General features: G+C 38.3%; 2 protein-coding genes across 4 annotated transcripts; one reads left to right on the top strand and one right to left on the bottom strand.

Annotated features, from left to right (window-relative positions):
* The first annotated feature begins 1307 nt into the window (after positions 1 to 1307).
* On the top strand, positions 1308 to 8358 carry aqp3a (aquaporin 3a). 3 transcript variants are annotated; one of them, XM_044196706.1, is made up of 7 exons: positions 1308 to 1336; positions 1848 to 2169; positions 5764 to 5890; positions 6170 to 6307; positions 6476 to 6591; positions 6713 to 6930; positions 7093 to 8358. In XM_044196706.1, the coding sequence occupies exons 2-7, from the start codon at positions 2062 to 2064 to the stop codon at positions 7292 to 7294; spliced, it is 909 nt and encodes a 302-aa protein (XP_044052641.1). In that variant the 5' UTR covers positions 1308 to 1336; positions 1848 to 2061; the 3' UTR covers positions 7295 to 8358. The 3 variants fall into 3 exon arrangements, with proteins under 3 accessions (XP_044052641.1, XP_044052643.1, XP_044052642.1); XM_044196708.1 differs by lacking the exon at positions 1308 to 1336 and having other exon boundaries at positions 1980 to 2169; positions 6874 to 6930; XM_044196707.1 differs by lacking the exon at positions 1308 to 1336 and having other exon boundaries at positions 1981 to 2169; positions 6713 to 6909.
* Positions 8359 to 17002: 8644 nt separating this feature from the next.
* On the bottom strand, positions 17003 to 22575 carry si:dkey-245n4.2. Its single transcript, XM_044196690.1, has 6 exons — positions 22384 to 22575; positions 21085 to 21458; positions 20737 to 20893; positions 19509 to 19628; positions 19059 to 19149; positions 17003 to 18417 (listed from the first exon to the last, which is right to left on the bottom strand). Exons 1-6 carry the CDS (start codon positions 22496 to 22498, stop codon positions 18219 to 18221), a joined length of 1056 nt encoding a protein of 351 aa, XP_044052625.1. The 5' UTR covers positions 22499 to 22575; the 3' UTR covers positions 17003 to 18218.
* Between the last annotated feature and the right edge of the window lie 466 nt (positions 22576 to 23041).

Here is a 23041-nt window from a genome sequence, read left to right as displayed (position 1 = left end):
TGACAGATACCAATCTTTCTTCACCTGTCTGTGCCTGTCATGTCCTCCAGCACCTGCTGGAAAACAACTGCCACACTGGCACTCCTACTGGAGACAAACACATTTGGTAGACACATGGTACATATGGTCATCAATCACAAACATTAAAAACAGTGATCTGTGCCATTTCCTAAGGACTTATGAAAAAAACAGTGTGTATTAAACAGCTAAGCTTAATTGTTAGGACTTGTTATTGTAGAAAATGAACAGATATCCATGTTGGTTTTATAGCTTTCCCTGCATGTTTGTGGGTACCACCATTCTTTTCTCTTTCCCATTTACTGTCCTGTTTCTGAGCCAAACTATTCCAGGAAAAGATGTTTCAAACCATGTGGCCCAAAAATGCAGCTCCTCTAGCCTTCTAGATGGGATTCCTTCTGGAAGCCTGAAGAAGTAAATCAGAAAGACACAATATATGAGACAGAAATATGTGCAAAAACAGTCGTAAATATATCTGTGTAGAAGGTTGGGTTAAAATGTTTACAAGAAATACGCTAGTACAAATTTATCAAATAAGAGTTTAGGTCTTGAGCATGAATAAGCACCACAAGATAAAGGGACAACAATCCAATATAAGTGTACAAAAATAATGCTTTTTTTAAAGTGCCAAAAAAATCATTTCCATACCTGCTTATCATTATCTATGGACACTGAAGCCTACTGAGGCATGCACTGAGTAGAAAGTAGGAAAACAACCTGGAGAGGGGGGTCAGACAAGACTAACACTGGTCACTGCATGTTCAAATATGCATGTAATGTTGACGCTGGCTCTGTGACTGACATGACACAGATTGCCTCTGGGTCCTTCAATGATGAAACATGTCACTTATCTATTGTTTGCTGGAACCGCTGTTTCGCCTGTGCACTGAGATACATTCTGCATGCCTGTGAAGTGGAATATTTCACAAAAGGGATACATTTATTCTGACTCAGCAATTAGTTTTTATAGGTAGCAGTGATATACTTTAAATCAAAATTGTGCAAAGCCTGCTTGAATTCTCTACAGCAAGTAATCTATACAGATATGTGCACAAAATTGTTTTGAAGTTTAATGTTCAGGTGATCCAAGTTGATAATGTACTTTACTGTCACAAAAAATAGGCATAACTCAAACAAAACAAAAGAACTCCAAACAGAGTAAAGAAATGGTACACTGATTCCTACTGATAGAGGCACGGCTGTGGGCTTTTGAAACTGGAAATGTTCTCACACCTCTATTGACACCAGACAAAGAAGGTATAATATGTGGTGATGAAGTTTCAGATGGGAGACAAATGAAGAGGCTGGAGAGAACGAGGTAAGGGACAGAAAGGGAAAAGAGAAAGATGTGTGTGTGAACGGGTGGGAATTAACAAGTAAGGGCTGCAGGTATGCATTACAGTTAAGTGTGTGTGTGTGTTTTATTTCTACTCTTATGAGGAGCAAAATGTCTTCACAAGGATGTGGAACATCCAAATTGGGGACGTTTGCCATCTTTCAAAGGGAGTATTTTAAGATTGGATATTTGGGTTTAGGATTATGTTCATTCAAGGTGGATAGAGGCTACATTAAGTGTATACAGGATGTTGCAGTGCAGGCACTTCTCCTTTCTATCCTGCTTCAGGTATGTTTTTCCATGTGTGATTCATTTGCATAAGAAATGTACTAACTGCAAAATATAAAGAGAGAGAGAATGAAGAGAGAGAGAATAAAGAAAGGGGAAATGTACGATTCAGTTGATTTCACTGATTTGAACAGGGAAACCTGGACTTGGTTTAAGGTTAAGATCCGGTCTGTAAATGCTGTTATCACACTTATTATAAATTCAGGGAGGACCAGTGAGAAAACCAGTGTGAATCACATCATGACAAGCAGGGAGGCGTGGTGCAGAGGGTGGGGTTAAGCTCAGGCTTGGCACCAGTCCAAGCCCATCTGTGCTCTATAAGAGGAGCCCAGTCCTCCCAGCTTCACAGCCACTCGGGAAAACCTATCTACCTACTGTGCCTGTCTTCTAATAGTCTCATCAGCCTCTAGCAAGAAAACATGGGAAGACACAAGGTGTTTTTGGACAAACTGTCCCGGTCCTTCCAGGTCCGTAACCTGCTGCTTCGTCAGGCCATGGCAGAGTGTCTTGGCACGCTCATTCTTGTGGTAAGTGTGTGTGCAGAAGTGTGTGTATGCGTGGACATCGCATCATCTCATGTTGAAATAGATGTTTAAAAACAAAAGCTGCAAAGCTTTAAATTAAAAGGTTACAACGATCATACTTTGAAATATACTAGGCCTATGTGTTGATAATAGTTTTCTTTTCTCTAAGTACCCTCTATTCAATTTTTCTATTTTCTTTTGATGTTGCAGTATGATCAATCACTGTCAGGGTTTGTATTCTATCATTCTTGTATTGAGGAGTTTGAAAAATGATCAATGATTGCAACAGAAACTGCATGTAATTTATAAGCCATATGTAGACTTCAAAGCAAGAAAAATGACACTCTTTGTACTGGATAAAAACAGGCAAGTAATAGGTTGTTCAGGACTGCGCTGCGCTGTGGACAAAACTGTATTTAGGATTACACAACAATATTTGCTTGGAGCTGGGATCCAGGATCCCAGAGCCAAAACCTTATGACATCCAATTACTACATATTGCACTTTAAAAACTTAGTAACTACTTATGTTAGCCTTCTTTACCTCATACTGATGCATTCCAATAGACAAATCTGACTGAATAGTAGCTTGTCATCTAACTTTGCCTAAGTCATATGAACAGTTTCAAGTTAAAATGAAAATCAGAACATTGTTCTGCAGGACAAACAGACACTTCTTTTGTTCATTGAGTAAAATAGATCTAGACTCTGGGTTATCTACACTGATAAACAAACAAAATAAACAGCCTTGCAGCTGAAATAGGCTACTGTTCCATAAGAAGCCTTTTTTCTTACCCCTGTCTTGGCAGAAAATTTGCAAAATTAGGGTAAAATTTGTTTTACAGTTAATACTTTAAATACTAGTACAACAACCTGCTTTGTGGGCAACCTAAATGCTCCTGTAGTGGTTTAACATTCACAGTGCGGCTGTGCTGAGTTTAGTGACTCATTTTATTAATCCCTCAGTGATTAACAAAGCCAGTAAGAAGGCGTAGAAGCATGCTACCTTTAACTGAAGAAAACATTTTATTCTGATACATAATCCAAGGGCATCATTCATATTTCACAGAACAATTTGCATGAGCTTAGTAAGATGTTCTTAACAAGTAAATTGTATAAACACAAATTTGTGATAGAAAATACATATTAGTGTTTATATATAAGAGCCAAGGACCCACAATTTTTATTAATTGTTATTAGACAATTTAGCATGTACTGTGACTACTGATGGCGGGCAGAAAGGTGTGGTGCAGTCATTTAATAGGTGACACATGTAGACACATGCAGCACTGGGAGGGTTAGTGGCAGAACAATAGATATCACATGACAGACATGGCTGACATACTTTTACTTCCTCTGTCATATACTACAGAAGTCTCTCTCTCATTCTGACATTATCTTTGTTTACCATCTTCTCTCCAGATATAACCCGTCAATACATTTTTCTACTAGTGACAAATTAAACAAAGCAAACTGCTTATTAGCAGTCAGCTAGTGTGGCATGACATGGAGAGATAAATAACGTGTGTGAGGGTGTGTGTGTACCTCTTTGCATGTATTGATTTTGGTATTCTTGGTATTGTGTCACTAGCTCCTGGTAACTTGTTAGGATCATTAAACAGGATATTTCTGAATTCAGTTCATGCTGAATACATCTAAAAAATGTGTCATGAATTAATAAACTTTTTGGCCACAGGCTGATATATAGTATAATATGATAGTATAATGTCAATATAGTGCATTTGGATGTCTCAGCAGTCAGCACTCTGTTGTTCACACTAATACAGAATGTATAGTATTAGGTCAGTCACAGAGTCTAAAGGGGCTTTGAACAAATGAAGACACTGAAGGGCACCTATAGGCAGATAATGTCTTTGGTCATCCTACTGTAACTGTTTGGTTAACCCCTCACCGCACTCTCAAAACGTGTACTGCATTTTCCACTTCAAACCACTGTTCCCTGCGTTGAGCTATAGCCGTAGAGGGGTTCTGAGGCTCTTCATCCTGAATTTGAAAAGATCACACAGGTAGTGATTTAGAGACTGGTTCCAGGCCAGCAGATTCTTTGCCTTCAGCTCCTAAACAATTGCCAAATGTGTGTTTCAGTAGGCTGACTGCTGTGGGGTTGTTTTTTTTATAAGCTCCCTGACTGTGTTAAAAGCTAGGAGTAGCTGCATGGATGCATGACCAGCTGAATCAGCCAATTGAATGTTGGCTGAGGAAGTGGTGGGCTGCAGTTAACGAACTACAACATTATGACAGCAACATAGCAAGGTGCTGGAATTCTTCAACAGAGTGAACACAGTCACTGGTGAATAAGATTCAGTGTCGGATTTAAATGAGACCTTTCTGGTGGAATGTGATCTAAGTAAGGAAGTTGGCACTCACAAGCCAGTGGCCCATCAATTGCAATCAGATGCCTATGACATTAAGAAAAACTCTGTGAAGTGAAAAGAGAGTTTTTGATTTTTTTACTGTCACATCACAAGAGCCCATCATGGCATAAGATAAAGGAGACAGAAAACAAAACAGCTAAGCACAATTCTAACATTGGGCTGATTTATGTAGTATTTTTCCAGTAATGGCTGGCCTCATCAGGGGTGGAAAAGAGTTTAGACTGAGCCCAGTGATGAACTCCCCTCAGGCGCCAGTCCCTCTGAGTGTGGTTCCCTCAAGCTAACCTCAACATCCAGTCCTGTGGTCTGACTGAAAAGCGTCCTCATCAGGGGGCTTAAAGAGCAGCAGCCTAAGCATGGACCACACATATTTCTTTCTTACCAAGCACATACAAAGAGGACACGGGGACATACACACAAACACATAATCACACAGTATGCACAATAAACAGTATGGCACCTGCTTGGCAGTAGTGCTGCTACATCTAAAGACAAGTCACTCTGTAAATCCATCTTCTTTTGACAGGATCAGTCATGTTGCCCATAAACACATGTTTTCAATCATTCAATCTCAATCAGAATGGAAAATGAACTTGTTTTTTTCCTTCCCATATAAATCAGCTGGGCAGTAGCAGCTACAGTTCTCCCCAAATCAAGGTCAACGCAGTTCTCTTTTGTACATACAATATACTGTACTCCTGTGTGCCATTATGAACACAATAGAGCTCATTTAATTCTGAGTAGAGCTCCTTTAATGGGTCTTTGTTTTACTGGTTTCACTGATACTGATCACATTGCCTCATTTCACCCCTTGGCTTGACCTTGATTGACTGACAAAGCACTAAATGTACAGTATTCATGTTTTTTTATACAACACTGAGATAACTGAATACGGTTGGTGAGTGGTGTGCAAAACTTTGCATTGGCAAAGTTCTACATTCTAAAGCTCTAATGTGCAGAGTGCACATCTCAGGACCTCTTCAGGTGAAAAATATACATTTTGATTTTTCTTTTCTAGAACAAGCAACTTACATTAGCTTAAATTTAATTAGGTCCATATAAAAAATACATATATATATTAAATCACATAAATATCACACACAGCACACATCACATTATTGTTGTCTCTACAACAGAAACAACTGATAAGCTGGTGCGTGTGTATATGTGTGTGTAAACTTGCTTTTCTACTCTGTCTCCAGATGTTTGGCTGTGGTTCCGTGGCCCAGCTGGTGTTGAGCGGTGGTTCCCATGGAATGTTCCTCACTGTCAACTTTGCCTTTGGCTTTGCTGCCACCTTGGGCATCCTGGTCTGTGGCCAGGTATCAGGTACACAAAGTATTTTATTGAAAATGACATATGACACAAATTTGATTTTTCAGTGATTCATTTGGTTTTATTATGGGTGCATGGGAATGAATACTTTCTGAGCATTACATTTTTCAACAAGTTAAGTTTGCAGGACCACATTTTAACCTGCTTTGTACCTTATATTGATAAATCTGAAGTCTATATTTAAAGCATTTTGTCTATATTTAGGTAATGCTTTTGCATTATATGTTCATGGTGTATAATATGTAGACATACTGTCACCATGTACATTTGCAGGTGGCCATCTGAACCCTGCAGTGACCTTTGCCCTGTGCCTGCTTGGAAGAGAGCGGTGGAGAAAGTTCCCCATGTACTTCCTCTTTCAGACAATCGGTGCTTTTTTTGGTTCTGCTATAATTTTTGCCATGTACTACGGTAAGGGATGAGTCCAGATGTGGAACCAAATTTAAAGAAATTATGTTGTTGCAAGTGTATATGAACAGATTTATGTTTTAGGATTAACAAAGTCTAAGTGCGTCATTTAAACAACCAGTCTAAACAAAAAATGCTTTATGCTATATTTTGTTGTTTGTATCCCTTTAGATGCCCTGTGGGACCATCCTGGAAGTTTCAATGTTACTGGGCCTAATGCCACAGCTGGCATCTTTGCTACCTACCCTGCAAATCATCTCACCATTGTCAATGGCTTCTTCGATCAGGTACTCTTTTGAAATGTAGAAACAGCTATCATACACTAAATTTTAATTTTACAAATATAGATGATACAAATCAGGTGTCCAACTCACAATTTCTTCTTACATGTACCTCTCTCCAACATAGTTAATTGGCACAGCAGCGCTGATAGTTTGTATTCTGGCTATTGTGGATCCATACAACAACCCCATTCCCCAAGGGCTTGAGGCCTTCACTGTGGGATTTGTGGTCCTGGTCATTGGATTGTCTATGGGATTTAACTCTGGCTATGCTGTCAATCCTGCCAGAGACCTCGGACCACGTCTTTTCACCGCTATGGCAGGGTGGGGCAGCGAAGTTTTCACGTAAGAGCACAGATTTTAAGCATTTTCCTCGTTCATTGTTTATCTCTATGTGAACTCTCCTTCGCAACACTCTCACAGTGCTCATTATCTCTTTACCCTCATTCCCTGGGGACAAAGAAAAAAATTGGTATAATTAACTTTTTTTTTTTGATCACTCCTCAGCGTTAGAAATGGCTGGTTCCTGGTGCCCATTTTTGCCCCATTCCTTGGCACCATCATCGGTGTGATAATCTACCAACTGATGGTTGGCTTCCATGTGGAGGGAGAAGCACGTGACAAGAAGAGCAGAGCGCAGGAGAATGTCCGACTCACCAATGTCACTGCCAATGACAACTCCAAAGAGGCTACCAAAGAAGTGCACTGAGTGTGTTTGAGACATTCAGCTATACACTCTAACACATGCACATTCTGTAAATACCAACACACACCAGCATTTTCCCTTCCAGCCACATCTTCACAGCTGACAGGATATCTCCCACAATGATTGTATTATAATTATATTGTAGAGGAACGATTATATAGAGGAGAGAAATGCAATTTCAGAAATGCAGAATTACATTAATTCTTTAAAGAGATGAACATTTGGATCTTAGTGTCTATAATGCTCCAGTTGGAACAGTATTGTATGCTTTATACCAATGTAGTTTTATATAGCTTTTTTATATAGTTTTACATACTTATATACAATATATATATATATATATATATTTAGACAAATGTATGTCTTTCCCAACCAATTTCTATGTATTTTTTCAGTCCAGAACCCTTCACTGTTAACATATGAATTCAAGAAAATTGTCAGGAAATTGGGAAATTAAAATTTCAAACTTCAACCTTAAAGTTAAAATATCTGTCAGGGAATATGTGCTTGAGAAGAATATTGTACATTTTAAGTACAGTAAGTGAAATGATGCTATCTATATAGACTATGTCAACATCAACTCTGTTGTTTATAGATGAGAGATGGCGGTGAAGCTACATCCTTCCCACAACATTCTTCACTTTACCACTGCCATCTGAGAGCAGCTATATTAAAGCTGCTGTCTTTTTATATACACTCTCTTTGCCCTGTAAAAGTCCAAACCAGCAATTCTTAAACAAGCTGACAATCACCAGCTAGAAAACATCATGAACTAAATGTTATCAGAAGCTATTGTAGTGTGTGTTTCATGCTTGAAAATATCAGATGTGTTAACAAATGAAAATTATCTTCTTCTGTGTACAGCACCATATTAACTATCTGTCTTAAAACTGTTATGTTCATTTATGCCTGTTGATATATTTGTACCTTGTGTATGACTCCCATGGTTAGGTGTTAAGCTGGACTGTGATCACCTTGATATTTTGTATGTAGGTGGATGGGAAATGCCTTTGTACTGATACAATAAAGTTTTATTTTTTATCGTTGCATGAACGTGGATCATGTTACACTCTAGTTACTGTTCATTCTTGTTTGTCACAAATACTTCTCATTTTTTTGTGGGAGTGATCGTAATCAGATTACACCAGAACTCAATTCAACTGTACATACCAGTGAGTTACACCTCTCTGTAAACAGTTTGCACTGTTCGTAGTTTTGGGTCAAAGTGGGTAGGGTGAGAAAGAAACTTTAACAACATTGTTATCCAGAAGTGTTATGCATTTACAAGAAATTAAATAGAAATTGAATAATGTGGAAACTATGACTGAACATTAAGTCAGGGAGATAAAATGTCAAAAATAACACAACACAACATCTAACTATAAAGGAAGGAATCTCTGTATGTCTGTCTTTCGATTTTCTCGACCAGTGGCATTATGCCCTTTCAAGCTGGGGCACATGCCCCACCAGATCTGTGATATCTGGATTTTTTATATTTATATTGCATTTTCATATTTTATTTTATTACTATTTTTTATCATTTGTAGTTATGACCATTTTATATTAAGAGTAAAACGTATTCTTCTAATTACGTTATAGATCATACCACAAAAAGCCCCACGCCCTCTAGTTATATCAGTGTGTGTAGGTGTGGTTACAGGTCATATGTACTTAGGCTAGAGGTGATGATGGATCTTTCAAGGAGGCTAAGCAGTTTGGAAAATAGGTTACTACTGCTCAGTCTGAGCTTTTATTGGCAATGGAGCATCTGTATTCATGCTGTTTCCTATGCATTGTGTTTGAAAATACAGCTATTACCATGTTGGTAGGTCCCTTTCATCTGTGGCTTTATTATCTATGTTCTCTAAATTAATTTGCATTGTGGATACACAGTAGTCTTTTTATGTGAATTTATGCCCCTTAAGATTTTTGGGTGAAGCAGACAAGATTTAGTGTAGAAGTGAGTGTGTCAAAAAAAAAGTTCTTACCGTCTGTGCATATATCTCTCCAGCACCAAATGGGAAGCAGCAAATAGGGTAACTCAAATAGGCCTACCGTCACACACATACACGACAAATGGTGAATTAACAGTGTTATGAGTCTGTGTTTAATTCGGGTGAATCTCATCCACCAACCAGCACGTATTTCAGTGAGAAATCTTACATTTTGAAACAGTTCACCTCTCATTCCCACCATCTTCTCTCAATAAAATAGAGCAGCTGGTAGCAAGTTGAGTTGACGGAAATACACAGACTGTCGACATAGGACACCTTGTGTTGAATTTGGTGCAATTTGGCCACGAACTTTACGTTTTGGCCTATAACTTTTGAACCTTAAGTCACAGAAACAAAATTCTTTTTCTTGGATTCTCTAGGTCCAGACGAAATTATCCATATAAGCCACACCCATTTGCATCAATATCGGTTTTCCTCAATTTTGAATTTTGTACAAATCTGTTTTTTCGCTGCTACTCCTACAAATTTGGAGCAATCGTCACCAAATTTGGTACAAAACATTTCTGGATGAAGCCGGAAGAAGTTACTTTTTCAAAATTTTGATATTCCATACAGTTTTGCTATAGCTGGCCCTCAAAGTTTGCTCAAATGTTGGCAGGGCTTATATTACAAAAAATGTCATATCTCCTGGACACTGTGTACTATTGCAACCACATTTGGTGGACAAGTGTAAATATGATGTCTGAGTGAACATGACAAATTTGGTGCCATTTGGACAATAGGTGGCGCTGTAGCATCATCATCTAACTATAAAGGAAGAAATCTCTGTCTGTCTGTCTGTATGTATGTGTGTATGACTGTCCTTCGCATATCTCGACAACCGTTCATCCAATCGACTTCACACTTAGGGGGTGTATTGCTGAGGACCCAAGGGAGTGCAGCGTCGAGTGTGTAGTCAATTGGATGAGAAGTTCTCGACAATGCTACAAGCAGCACTTCCAGGGGCCAAGCAATTGGCCCGTTCCGAGTAGGCTCGCTTTCCGAGCAACCACGCGCTTCAAACGGCCATGCCACGAATGGGCACTGCACTAGTGTATATAAATTCCAGATCAGATCAAGGTCTAAAGAGCTACAATATTTGTGAAAGCAATTTCAAAAAAATACTCAAGAATCTGTTGTATATGTTTTTGTGATTCTTGACAGTTAAGAGTGTAACAGCAGTGACCAAAGTTAAGAAGGAGCTAAGTATGTAAGCTAAGTAGGAAACAAGACTGCACACATCTCTTCATTCACTCAGCTGTGGTCTTTAATAATGATTTTATGTTCCCAAAAGCAGACCTGCTCCATCATTATGCAGTGCACAGCAGTATTTTACACTGCTATTTCAAGGCTACACTTTATTTCCAAGCATACCTCAGTATCCACAGACCAGAACTGGGCCACTGTCCTTCAGTGCATAAATCAAATGAAATCAGCAATGGTCCTCCATGCCAAGCGTTCATTTTGATAGAAACTCCTGCCCATTTTATCAACAAAATATGGAGACATGCTGCTCTTTATCCAGCTTAATACATCCACTCAATGTTAATGTTTGAACAGAGAGTATCACACAAAGGGCAAATCTGTTCTTCCAACAGGTCTTTGCAGATCACCTTGCATGTGTGGACGAGATTACCTGCTCACACGACACTGTTGTCAAAACAGGTTTATACAATACTTCATCTAGATGACAAATGGAGTAAATTATATTGAAAGACTCTCCACTCCTTGAAGTGCAATACTACGCCTTAAACAGAGGTAAAAACATACTTGACTGTTATTATTACAAGCAAAATACACATGTAATCAATATTTTTGTATTTCTGTAGGGGAATGTCCATGATTGACAGCTGGCAGGTTGCCTACACCATGGCAAACAAGAGCCAAAGTACACAAACTTGTGCTGTAGCCTGGGCAGACAGCATGTTAGCTAGTGGTACTGGTATGAAGTGAAACTTGCAGGTACATTTACATACTGTTTAATGTGCTGCAGCTGAGCATCTAATTAGCTAGCTTGCCTGAAAAAAATAATATTAGCAGTGCACTATTCCCCGGTAAATGTTTATAAGTTAGATAAGAAGGAGGCTTTCACAGAAAAGCTAATGTGGTTGTTCAAAGTCTGTGGCTCTTGTTGTGTAGCAGGCTGCTGTCTGGCTCAGTGTGACCGTCAGCTCAGCCTATAATTGAACTTTGACGTCAATGTTTTATGCAAGATTTTATTGGCTGTATTGAAATGAGATCTCAGTATTCTGTCGAATTAATGCTAAACTAGGGGGTGCCATCATGAAACTAAAAAATATTAAATATAAATTTCTTCCTTTTGGTTTCTGATTTTTTCCTCAAAGGAGACCACAAGACAATTCAATTTCAGTTGGACTTTAAAATACTAATTTGATTGAAAACCTGAGGTAGATTTATGATATATTTTATAAATATTTGGTCACAATTTAAAAATGTGTCACTTTTTTTATTATTATTTCTTTTAATCAAAACTATTTTGATATGGTCAAAACTTGTGAATGCTGTAACATTTAAAGGAAGACACTCTTGTCTAAGTATGGAGCTGGAGCCAGGAGGCATTTAGCTTAGCGTTACGACTGGAGACAAGGGGAAAGAGCTCATCTGACTCTGTTCAAAGTTAAAAAATGTGCCTTCCAACATCTCTTAACACATTGTATCTCGTTTGTTTAATCTGTGACACAAACAAATGTAAAAATCACAAGTTATAGTTTTATAGGGAGATTCATGCTGTAGCTATTTGTTGCTGAGGCATTGGTAGGTGAAACTCTTAGCAAGAAAGCAAATCAGCATATTCCTTTCCTTATTCCTTCAACATTTGAAAGCCAGCAGCAGAACAGCATTACATTCATGATGATGCAAGCTGTCAGAGAATCAAAGTCAGATTTTTGTCATCCAATGGAGTATCTTTGAACACATCAGCAGCAAGAGTATTCAAAACAGTTCCTCACAATATGCAATGAAATAAAAGTTTCAAGTTTCTGCAAGGTGAATGCAGTGAAACTGAAAACCATCGGAATGAAATGAACATGACCCAATGGTTCCCTGAATTAACGAAATTCTTTCAAAAAAATCTAGATATGCTTTGGAAGCTTGTCAGCAGTAATGTAAGGTGTACACAATCTGCAGTTAATGGACTAAAACATGCAAAACCACCAGTATGGTCCATTAAAGAGTTGATCCAAGCAGCACTCACCAACCTTATGGCGGTAGACATGTGTTTTCTATCTTGAGCTGCCTTGCTAGGTACAACATGCTGCCTGAGGCTCCAATGGAATTCTAGCATTAGATCAGGTTCGATGTATTATGTAAGATATTGCTTCAGAAAATTTTTGCCTTTTAAAGGGAAAGTCAGCGATTCTGGAGAAAGACTGTTGATATTTGAACTAAACAGCCAAACAAATACACCCCTCCCTTCAGTGTTCCTTCAGAAGCACCGCCCCCCAAATTCATGGATGTGCATTACCAAGGCAACAACACAAACAACTGGGCTAACTGACCAAAAGAGAAATATGGCGGAATCCAGAGCATCTGCTGCCCGAGGGTAAGTTAGCCTCAATAAGGGGATGCAATTTTTATCGCTATGAAAATACAGGTGACATATGTTTTTTGTAGTACTGTAGCAAGTGTGATAATAAGCCTGTCAATATTTAAATAGGTGTTGAAGCCAAATACTTGTCTAAGCCAAAGTCTAAGCCGAGGAGTAACTTAGCCTTAACGTTACACAGGTGAAGGCATGTAATTCCAAGGGAAAGAATGTGAGATCTATTTTTTTTCAGCACACAGGAGGAGATATTCGCTGATTTTGACAAAAAGTGTATTGGATTAGAATTGCTGACTGCACCTTTAAATTCTTGAATCATTATTTTGAAGTCCGAAGGATTCAATTGGCTCCAAATGTAGCAGCTAGTCTTTGCCACATTTATAGAACCTTATTTAATGGCATAAACTGCGATTTTAAGTAAGTAATAAGTATTGATCATAGGCATACGCGCGCATACCAATTATTTCTACTGCACAGACCTTACTGGTGGATAAAAGTCTATAAATGTCATATCAAATGTTTTTTGAATTTACCAAAGGTAAGCCAAACAGTAACTAGCCACAAAAAAACACAAAAGAAAATGTTGCTTGTTTCAGCCGGTCCTCAGCTTTACAACAAACAAAAACATTAAAGTTTATATTAATCACATAGGCATCTAACATTACATCTTGTAGCAAGAAGCATATCTAGATCCCATGAAGGCTTGGTGTAAAAAAGACCCCTTCTTACCAAAACAGAATGCTTTCATGCTAAAACTGTATTATATCCTCAGTATAGAATCTCACATACCAAGTACATTCCTTTTCACAGGATCTGGTACTGAGTATGCCAATAAAATCCCCATGATATCTACTAGGCCAGGTTGCTCATGCCAGAGTCTCATCAAAGCATTTGCACCTGGCTAGATTTCAGCATTGCATAACACACTTTCAAAAAAACAAGCTGATGGATATGTGGAAAACACCAGCATTCTTCAACCTTATATTACAATGTCTGATATACAAAGACAGAAATAAAGACAGGAAGATTCTGTATAAGAGGTGAATTGCCCTGGTAAGTTCAAACAACTTCCTCCCTATGTTTTACAGAGCAATAAAATGTATCTCACAGTCTTGTATAGAGTGTCTGGTTCAGACTGGGACATTAATGGCCTGTTTTGTTATAGTATTAAACACCTGAGGGATGAGTAAGCACCATGTGCAGGCCATGTGTGATAACAGCAGTATTTACTGTGAAGCTGCAGTGAATCAAAATCAACAAGTTCATCAACTTTGAGGAACTTGGATTCATTTCCTTTTACAGTCAGTATTGGAAAATTCAACAGAGTGTCACTAACAGCCATAAATACCTGAGCAAGCCACAACCTGTGGAGCAATGACTGAAACCTCCATACCACCACCAACAATAACACTACAGATACTACAATGTCTCAAGACATTGTTTTGTCTGTCTGTTTGTTCTGTTGAGCTGCAGGTGAACCAGGGGTGCGGGCATGGCCTACCAGCCCTCACTGCTGTCCCAGCCAGCAGGCTCCTTTGTTCTTTTTATTTGTTCAATAAACTCACAATTTCTTCCGACTTCCTAAACTCAGTTTCTTCCTTTATGTTTCTTCCCTTGAGCCAGGGTCTTAACAACACACAGATCCTTGACAGTCAACGCAATGACACACACACAAAAAGGTAAATGTAATTCAATATTCAATATGTATCATTCTGAAGCTTGTGCAAAATTGTTTAACTTATTGCCAATGAAGCACACTAAAACGTATCAAAATTAATCAAATTTTTCAATATCTCTGTGTGTGTGTGTATGTGTGCTAAAGTTTGTATCAGAGTATTGGCTAGAATTGCTAATTTGCGAATGTTCATTGTTGTGACCCAACTCTAGGGGCAACTATGCCTTCCGGACCACACAAATAGTTGCTATAACTTGTTTTTGCAGTTTTAACAGTCTATGCAAAACGTCAAGCAGAAACACGTGTCCAACACAACATATTTTTGTTGCGACTGTTCAGTGGTGTTTTTGATACCTTTATCGTTTCTTTTATCCTGTGAGTACCAATCAATGACTGTGATGAAGATGGATTTAACAAAAACAGTAAACACATGCTTACAAGATGTTAGCATGTTTCTTTCTGGAATTTGGAAATAAACTGAAGAGTGGCCATTGTGCTTTACTGAGAAGGAAATAGAGGATGCTCATAAATCTAGGGTCCTTAGAACACATCTGTTTATTGTTGCTTCTGTTCCTTCCTCTTGTCTTTTCCCTTTCATCCAAGTCTCATAGTAAAATGTCATCCACACCACTTCACAATTCAAAGGGATTTTTACTGTTTCTCACTGGCTGATCGGTATTTGTACAGAAATCACAATCTACTTTTCTGAAAGGTCATGTGAAGGTCAAGGCGCCTCATGAATTCTGCTTCATCTGGTCACTGTTTCATGTGGTATAACTGTGAAGCTTAGGGATGAGCAGGATGTGACTGTGATTACTTTTACAGTGTTCAGGCTCTTGCTGAAGCGCTTCTCTCAAAACAAAAAAGACAGCAGGGATATTTTGGGTGGATTGGAAGCAAACCCCTTGTCTATAAAAGTATTTTCCTCCAAGTGCAAACAATTTTATTAAGTCTTAAAACTGATTGGCAAGACAAGCTCTACCATATTTGTTTCATATTATGTTTTTAGTATTTTAGTCTTTTGATGATGCTGTCTCTACAAAATATTCTGCTATAGGTTACATATCTTTGTGCCAATTTCTATTTCTTGGTGAGCTCATTTTTCAGCCAGTGGACAATAGAGTTATATTCTGTTCTATAAGTTTAGAGCATAGATCACTTTATCAATGCTACTTTAAAAAACAGAAACATCATAAAAAACTGTTTATTAGAAGGGTTTGCAAGTGGACTGATCTGAAAAATCCATTGTAGGGAGACTGTGAAACTGGATATATGATCTGCCACGTATTGAGAGTGCTGAGTCTGTCCTCTCTCACACACCTCTTATTCATACAGGTGTCACTCCCACCCTCTTTTGCCTCACCTACAACAAGACATGTCTGTACATATGCATTGCAGCCTGTACTCCAGCACGCTGGACAATGACAATGCGGTCAAAGTGCTGAGCTTTAAGGGTGTGTGAGGGTGTTCACATGATCCATACTGGATGAGCACTGTATAGTCCAGTGCAGAGCAGGAGGACAATGATAGTGTTACGGTTCCTTAACTTCCTTAATCCAATGTGTATGTCGACACCCTCAAATTATAATAAAGCTGAAAGTCGGCACTTTACACTCATAGGAATTGTTTTCTTCCAGAGTACAGAGCCAAAACATAACAGAAAACCTGTCACTTTCCAAAAATGGACTGCATTGTTATCTGTGTGACAGCTCCACAACAAAAAGTTATTCAAGTATGATAAAACGAGTGTCCGAATGATATAGTTTACACACAGGTTCGAGGCCAATCAAATACAAAAATTAAACAATTATCGTGGAAACTAAATGATTCCTCTGCAAAAAACAAGAACAAAAAGAAAAAATAACCTGCGTTTTTCTCATCAGGCATGTGGATGTGGTTTGGTTTCATTTTCAGCAGGGGAGACTGGGTGTCAGCTCTTGGTTTGGTATTAATTTCTCTAGAAAAAAAAAGGTTCATTAAAAGCACATATTATAGATGCAATAGTACTGGTTGCAAATGTACTTTTGACAAAGCAGATGTTTTACATATAAAACTATTACGTTCTTTTCTTCTGGCAGTGTTTTGTTCAAACACAGATCTACTCATTATTGTCCAAATGAAGGAAAGATCAAATTAACTGGCTCAGCAACACCTAGGCCTCTCCCAAAAAACAGTAGAACAGCCTTTGGTTTTCTGTAAACAGACTCTTCCTGCTGGGAGGTTCCGTGCCACAGGGAAATGCCATATTTTCTGAAACCCTCATCATCTCCATCATAATCAACTTAACATATCTGTGATTACTGCATCCCTACAGACTGTCGGAAGTAATTACTATAAATTGTGCTTTTGTCAGCAATCATTCCCTTTCCCCCTCTCTCAGGATAATACTAAACTATGGGAAATGGGTGGTAAACACTGAAGAACATAAGCTTTACATAATACATCATGTCATATGTAGTCATAAAAACAGTACAAGTCAATTGTATATATCCCATTTTATTAGTTAGTTTAAAAAACACATTTACTATAAATTGGTGGTCTACCAGGTTGCTACATACAAAAAAAAAAGTCAATAATTGTTTTCAATCTCCATTCATGTTGGAGCTTTCAACCATATCATATGATCTTCACAGTGAACTCCTGAAGTCACAAAAGTGCTCAGAATAATGGAAAGTTTAAACATCAACAGTTCTATGACAACTGAACAAACATCTGCTGATGACGACTGTGTGGTACGACTGAATGCTCCAGATAAAGCGAGCAAGTGGACCTTGAGTGGAGACTGTTTTGTCAACTGCTGCTTCCAAGGTTGAGAATGAGCTGTCAATTTTAATTAATAAAATATTTATGTAATGTCAGTATTAGATTAAGATTTACTTCTGAAAAATCTTAACTAAGTTAGGATATGGCATACAACCTAAATAATACTGAATTATGTTATGAAAACGACTTCCTCAAGCCGTCTTTCTTGCAACACAGCATGACAAAGTTGCAACACAACTGTGTTAAAATAGATATTAATCCTAATAATAAGGGTGTGAGTCTCTGGAGCAAAGGTGTGTCTTGATACTGTATATTGTTAAGCACAATGTTAATTGACAGATCAACACTGTGTGTCAAAAATTGCCTGTAGACCTTTTAAATTCTTCAAAAATCAAGCAAATATGTTATGGGTCACCTGAGCTGACTCCACATCAAGGTAGAATGAGCCTAGGCAAACAAATATTAGTTTCCTATGAATTTATCCAACTTAAATAGTCCTTATAGTAAGTGTAAAAACACTGCCTGAAGGCTTAAACATACATTTTAGAGTCCTTTCATCCAACAAGCAATCCCTCAGATCTCAAATGCCAGAAGTCAGGATTCAGTATTTTTGAAAACTTAGTCCAGCTCATACTCAACTTTTTTTATTCTGGCAGCTTCAAAACAACTTTTATCTTCCTGTGGCTGCTAAGCCTCAGAGAAACGGTCTGATACTGGTCCATGACCTTTCCATTTTATGAAATCATCTATCTATCATTTTGATGAACACATTCTGAAACAACAGAAAACGTATTTCGCCTTTCTCATTTTTTCTTTTCACAACAGACTCCCCTTCAGACACATTCAGAAGACTACATGCATAACCTTACACAAGAAACCATGCGTGCTTGCACAAACACACCCATGTCCAAATCTACATAAACAGTACAACCTTCAGGCCTCATACAGTGGAGTAACAGTGCCATCCTTCCACTCAATCAGGATTTCTCCTCGTTGTAAAGTGGGGGAGGAGTGTGGGAGGCGCATGGCATGCTCTGTCAGCGGGGCTCTTTCACCGGGCACCGGGGACCCAGGAACACTCACCTCTGGCCTCGAAGTGTACGACTTCAAAACACACACCACCTTCTTCCTTCTGGCACAGCAAGACAGAAAAAGACAAAGTGGGTGGACATACAACTTTTTGCTTTGTACCAGAGCTCTTTGAAATGTTTTGCCCAATATTTCTTCCATTTTCTCTCCTAATAAGGTTTTCTGATATATCGCTGTCTCTTCATCCAACTATGTCCTTTTTTAAGAAGTGGAGTTAAATAATTTTTTGTTGATTTAAATTGATTTTTATTGGTTGTCGTTATTGGTTGTAGGTCTCCAGCACTCAGGGCGTATAAGGCAGGTATAAAGCAGGTTGGGTAGACTTGCTACGTCTTTTCAGTATGCTCATGCTCTGTGTTTCAATTAATTCATCGGTCTGAAATGTCAAAAATGTTGTCAAATGCCCATCACACCTTACCAGAGACCAAAGTGGTGTCTTAAAATGGATTACTTCTTCAGACTAAGACTAAAAAAACTTAAATGTATACAATGCAATTTACAATGACATAAAACAGAAAGAAAAAAAAAACACGAGCAAATCCTTGCCTTAGAGAAGCTGTTACCAGTCAAATTTTGGCTATGTTGGTCAACTAATTAATTAATTCACTTATCTTTTCAATAATAAATATATAAAAATAAAAATGTCTACTTTTGTGTGCATTATGTGTGTGTTTAGGCACTCACCTACTGGAGTAAACATTGAGGATAAGAATCACAGTCCCCAGGACCAGAGCCAAAGAGCTTAATACCAACATGGTTATCTTCCAGCCCATCCCTATATACAGACCAAGCAACACATCATTCATTTTTCACAACCCACATTTCAACTCATATTTACCTCTTTCCAAGATATCATTTTTGTTCATGCATTTGTTTAATTTCTGTCAAGACTCTGAATCTGCAACTAAAAACCTCCTTTACAAACATTACACACCCACCATAAACTTTGCTCTCAGTTTCTCATTCATACGTCTCCACCTAGTGGTGGAAAAGTAACTACATTTATACTGAAAATTGTTAAGGTTTCTATGTCAGCCTACATACAGTATTGTGAAATCAAATGTTTCCACTGATTAAATTGGGCATACAGAGGATACATTCAATCATTTATTGATTAGAGTTTACCAAACTTACCATAGTCCATACTGAAGAAAATCATGGTGGGATCTGCAGGGGATTTGGTGCTAAGGGATGAAAGAGGCTCATCTATTACAGGATATGTTTCTGTGACCTCATTGCCCATTATACCTTCAACTGAAAGTGGAGAAACAAAAGAAACAAGTCAATAACAAGTAAACTAGAAGTGATGACCAAAACTGAACATCATAGTTTTGATTTTTTTTTTTTTTTTGGATGGAGGAAGCGATATTTGTATTTGCCCATCTTCAGTAGCGAGAAGGTAATCTGTTCATGCAGGACCAGCCTGATGTAAAGACAACATGAATCAGCATTGCCATGACTTGACAAGTCACAGTGATGCTGTTTCATGGAGTGGCTGGTTGTCTTCCAGGATGAGGAAAATAGTGATTGGTCAAAAGTGCACTTAACTAAATTAGATCCTCAGGCTAAAAGCAGCCATGTTGTAATCTAATATGCAGGCCACAGCTGAATACATCATGCAACTGATATCAAATATAGCACATGGATTTTTGAAAACACAAAAAATATCTCAAAGAACATATGTGTGATTTTGCACGTTTTAGCCCACAAACTACAGTTTGCACAAATGTAATTTTAATGCCAATCATTGTCCAAAACAGTTAGTTTAACTATGGTGTAAAAAAAACATTTAAATGTTCTTGACAGAGGTAACACATCACAATGAATGCGAAGAAGGATATTGTGTAAAGGCTCCTTGTCGATGCATTCAAATAAATCATCAATTTTTAGCATTAGTGCTTAGATGGCGGCAGGTCCATGAACACACCACCAAGGAGAGTTTTGAAAATGGTCCCTGCTTGCAATTGTAGGACAACAAGACAATCATCTACTGTTTTTTCTAATAATCTACTGTAACACTGACAAAAATAAACAAATAATAAATAAATAATATGATGCATTCTTATATGTAAAGGACTTATTCTAAAGCCAGGCCCAATTCTCTGCAAGTAAACATGCACTGGCATGACCTGGTAACACCAGCTGGCTGCAAAGTAGGAAATCAATCTAAAAACTCATGATATGATTTGAAAAATGGTTAACAATAATGTAATAATAATAATTATGGGGAGTTTAGACTAGCAAAGCCACTGGCTGGTCCGTTAAGGAAATGTATTGCTGTTGTTACTTTTATTAGAGTCACATACTGTAGGAACACAACATTCAGTAAACTAATGCTAGTGAGATTCTGTTAGGTCCTTACATGGTTCAGTCTCTATGTGCATATCAGAGATGGCACTTGGAAAAATTCCACGTTGCAACGATTTTCCCAGATGGTGGTGAGGTTGGTGTTGGTTATGTTTGCTGTCTCTCCCATTGCACAATGTCTGGTTGTCAAGTGTCCGCCACCTGCTGCCTTGCTTGTAGCCAAAAGAACATCCAGCTAGCATTAGACATTTTATAGACTTACAGTTATTAGGTAAAAACTATTCTACAATATACATGTCCTCCTTAGTTTTTAGATACTTTGTAAGTAATCTGATTAAAGGTACTACCAGATGTTATGAAACATGGAGAAGGACCTTCTGTTCCTTATCTAAAATATTCTTACCTGCTTATGTTCCCTCGAAAGGAAGACCAAGGTGGATTCTTTTGTGGCGCTAAGGTGCAGCCCCCTCCCTATTAATGTGAGGTGGCCTTTCTTGGAACAGGACCATGCCTGGCTGCTTGCCTCTCTGCCCATATCACTTTCAGCCTGAAAGATGCAGGGCTGCAGGTGGACACCTTCATACTGCTCCGCCGGGGCAGTCAGACAGTCCCCAGTGTGGTGACTGATGAGAGCTTGGCTCTCTGGGAGCCAACGCCATTCCTGTAAGGCCGAAAATGGGCTGCAAACACCCAGAGACACTCTACCTCCCAACGTTCCTTCTTGCACCTGCAAACATTTACCCAGCAGCTTGTTCTGAATCTTTAAGCCAGATGTCTCTGTGGAGGGGACATAAAAAGGCATTGTCCAACCTTTAATCTTAACTCATTACTATAAACCTCTCAGTAAAGCCACTGTTGCTATACCGTACAGTGAGGGTGGTAAAGTTGTAAAATTAATTAAGTTAAATTTTCTTACTCAAATGTAGGACAAATTCATGCAAGTCAGTAGATTATCGCTTTATTTATAATATGATATAGCAACATTTATGACGTTTATAATATCATATTCTGCAAAGCCAAGAACTTTCTCACCTAAGAAAATACAACTAACGTTATAAGACATGAGAACAATAGCCCCAATAGAGGACGGTGGCAAGCCAAATTCCATTAAAGAGATAACAATTTAATCTGTCTTTGCTTCTTGACAGACATATGTCGGTTAACGTTACTTCAGTGATTTAAAAAGTTGGTGTCCTGCGATTGTTAAGCTCTAATTGGCATACAACTGAAGCAGCAAACAGCAATTTATCTTTATCTCAATAAAATTCTAACTTTTTAATGGGTTTAAGTATCGTTAACCCTGGGTTTGGCTAATAGCTAGCTAACTTCTGGTGAAAGATGCAGGAGACATAAGTTAGGCTAAACAGGTAAAGTTAGTTATTTACTTAACGTTGACCTATAGCAACCCAACCGCTAAACATTAAGTTAATTAACGTTAGCGTTATCCATGTAACTAACGTTAGCTTAGACTTGGAAATTGTCCTTCAGCTACTTAAAATATGACGCACAGTAACGTTTGCAACTATTTCGACAGCTGGCGTTATATAGAACTTGACTAACGTTAGTAGCGGTTTTCCTTTGCTTTGAATCGATGTTCTCACCTTTAGCCATCGGGAAATCAAACGACCGACTGCATTACAAAGTGTAGTTATATTTGCTAGCTGACTTAGCTAAATGGAACAACTTTCACTATTTGTCTTACCTTTGAAAATGACGAAAACGAGCAAATAGACACAAGGCATCCTTCTTCTCATGGTGATAGCGATGACAGGCACAGATAGTTTGGGGTCTCCCGTGACAATACAGCGGGCGCACATTCAGCAACAGAAGCAAGTGCAAGGGGCGGGAACAAAACTTCAAGCAAGCTCCCTCTATGCATTCATCACTTGGACGGAGGAGCATAACTCTTCAGGGGCCGGACATGCATACTTCCTAAGGTGTAGATTTCTTTTGAAATGCTTTGTTATTGTCAAATAAATTAAAAAATGTTAAAGATAACTTGCTAGGCCTTTTGATATGAATAGGTTACTGTTTATGCTGTCTTCATTTGTTTACTGCTTTGTATATTCTTATTACTGTCTTTTATTATTCTTCAAAATCTGGTTTTTCGCAACTAATAGACACTCCTTTTTTTTTTTACCACTATGGCATACAAGAAAATGTGTTTACAGCCAGTTTGCTACAACTCCATGGACTACCAATAGATTTAAAGAGCATAAATCTGTTAAAAGGAGAAAACAGTGTTCCAAACTGAATAGGATTGCCCAATCGTTACTGTGAGGAATGGGACAGCTTTTGGGGCCTGCATGGTCACATGATGTTTTTCTCTATCATGATGCACCACAAAGTATGTGGCCTTG

This window comes from Siniperca chuatsi, linkage group LG5, assembly GCF_020085105.1.
Source record: "Siniperca chuatsi isolate FFG_IHB_CAS linkage group LG5, ASM2008510v1, whole genome shotgun sequence".
Lineage (NCBI taxonomy): Eukaryota > Metazoa > Chordata > Actinopteri > Centrarchiformes > Sinipercidae > Siniperca > Siniperca chuatsi.
Note: the sequence above shows the minus strand (reverse complement) of the source record. Positions and strands in the feature narration are given on the sequence as shown.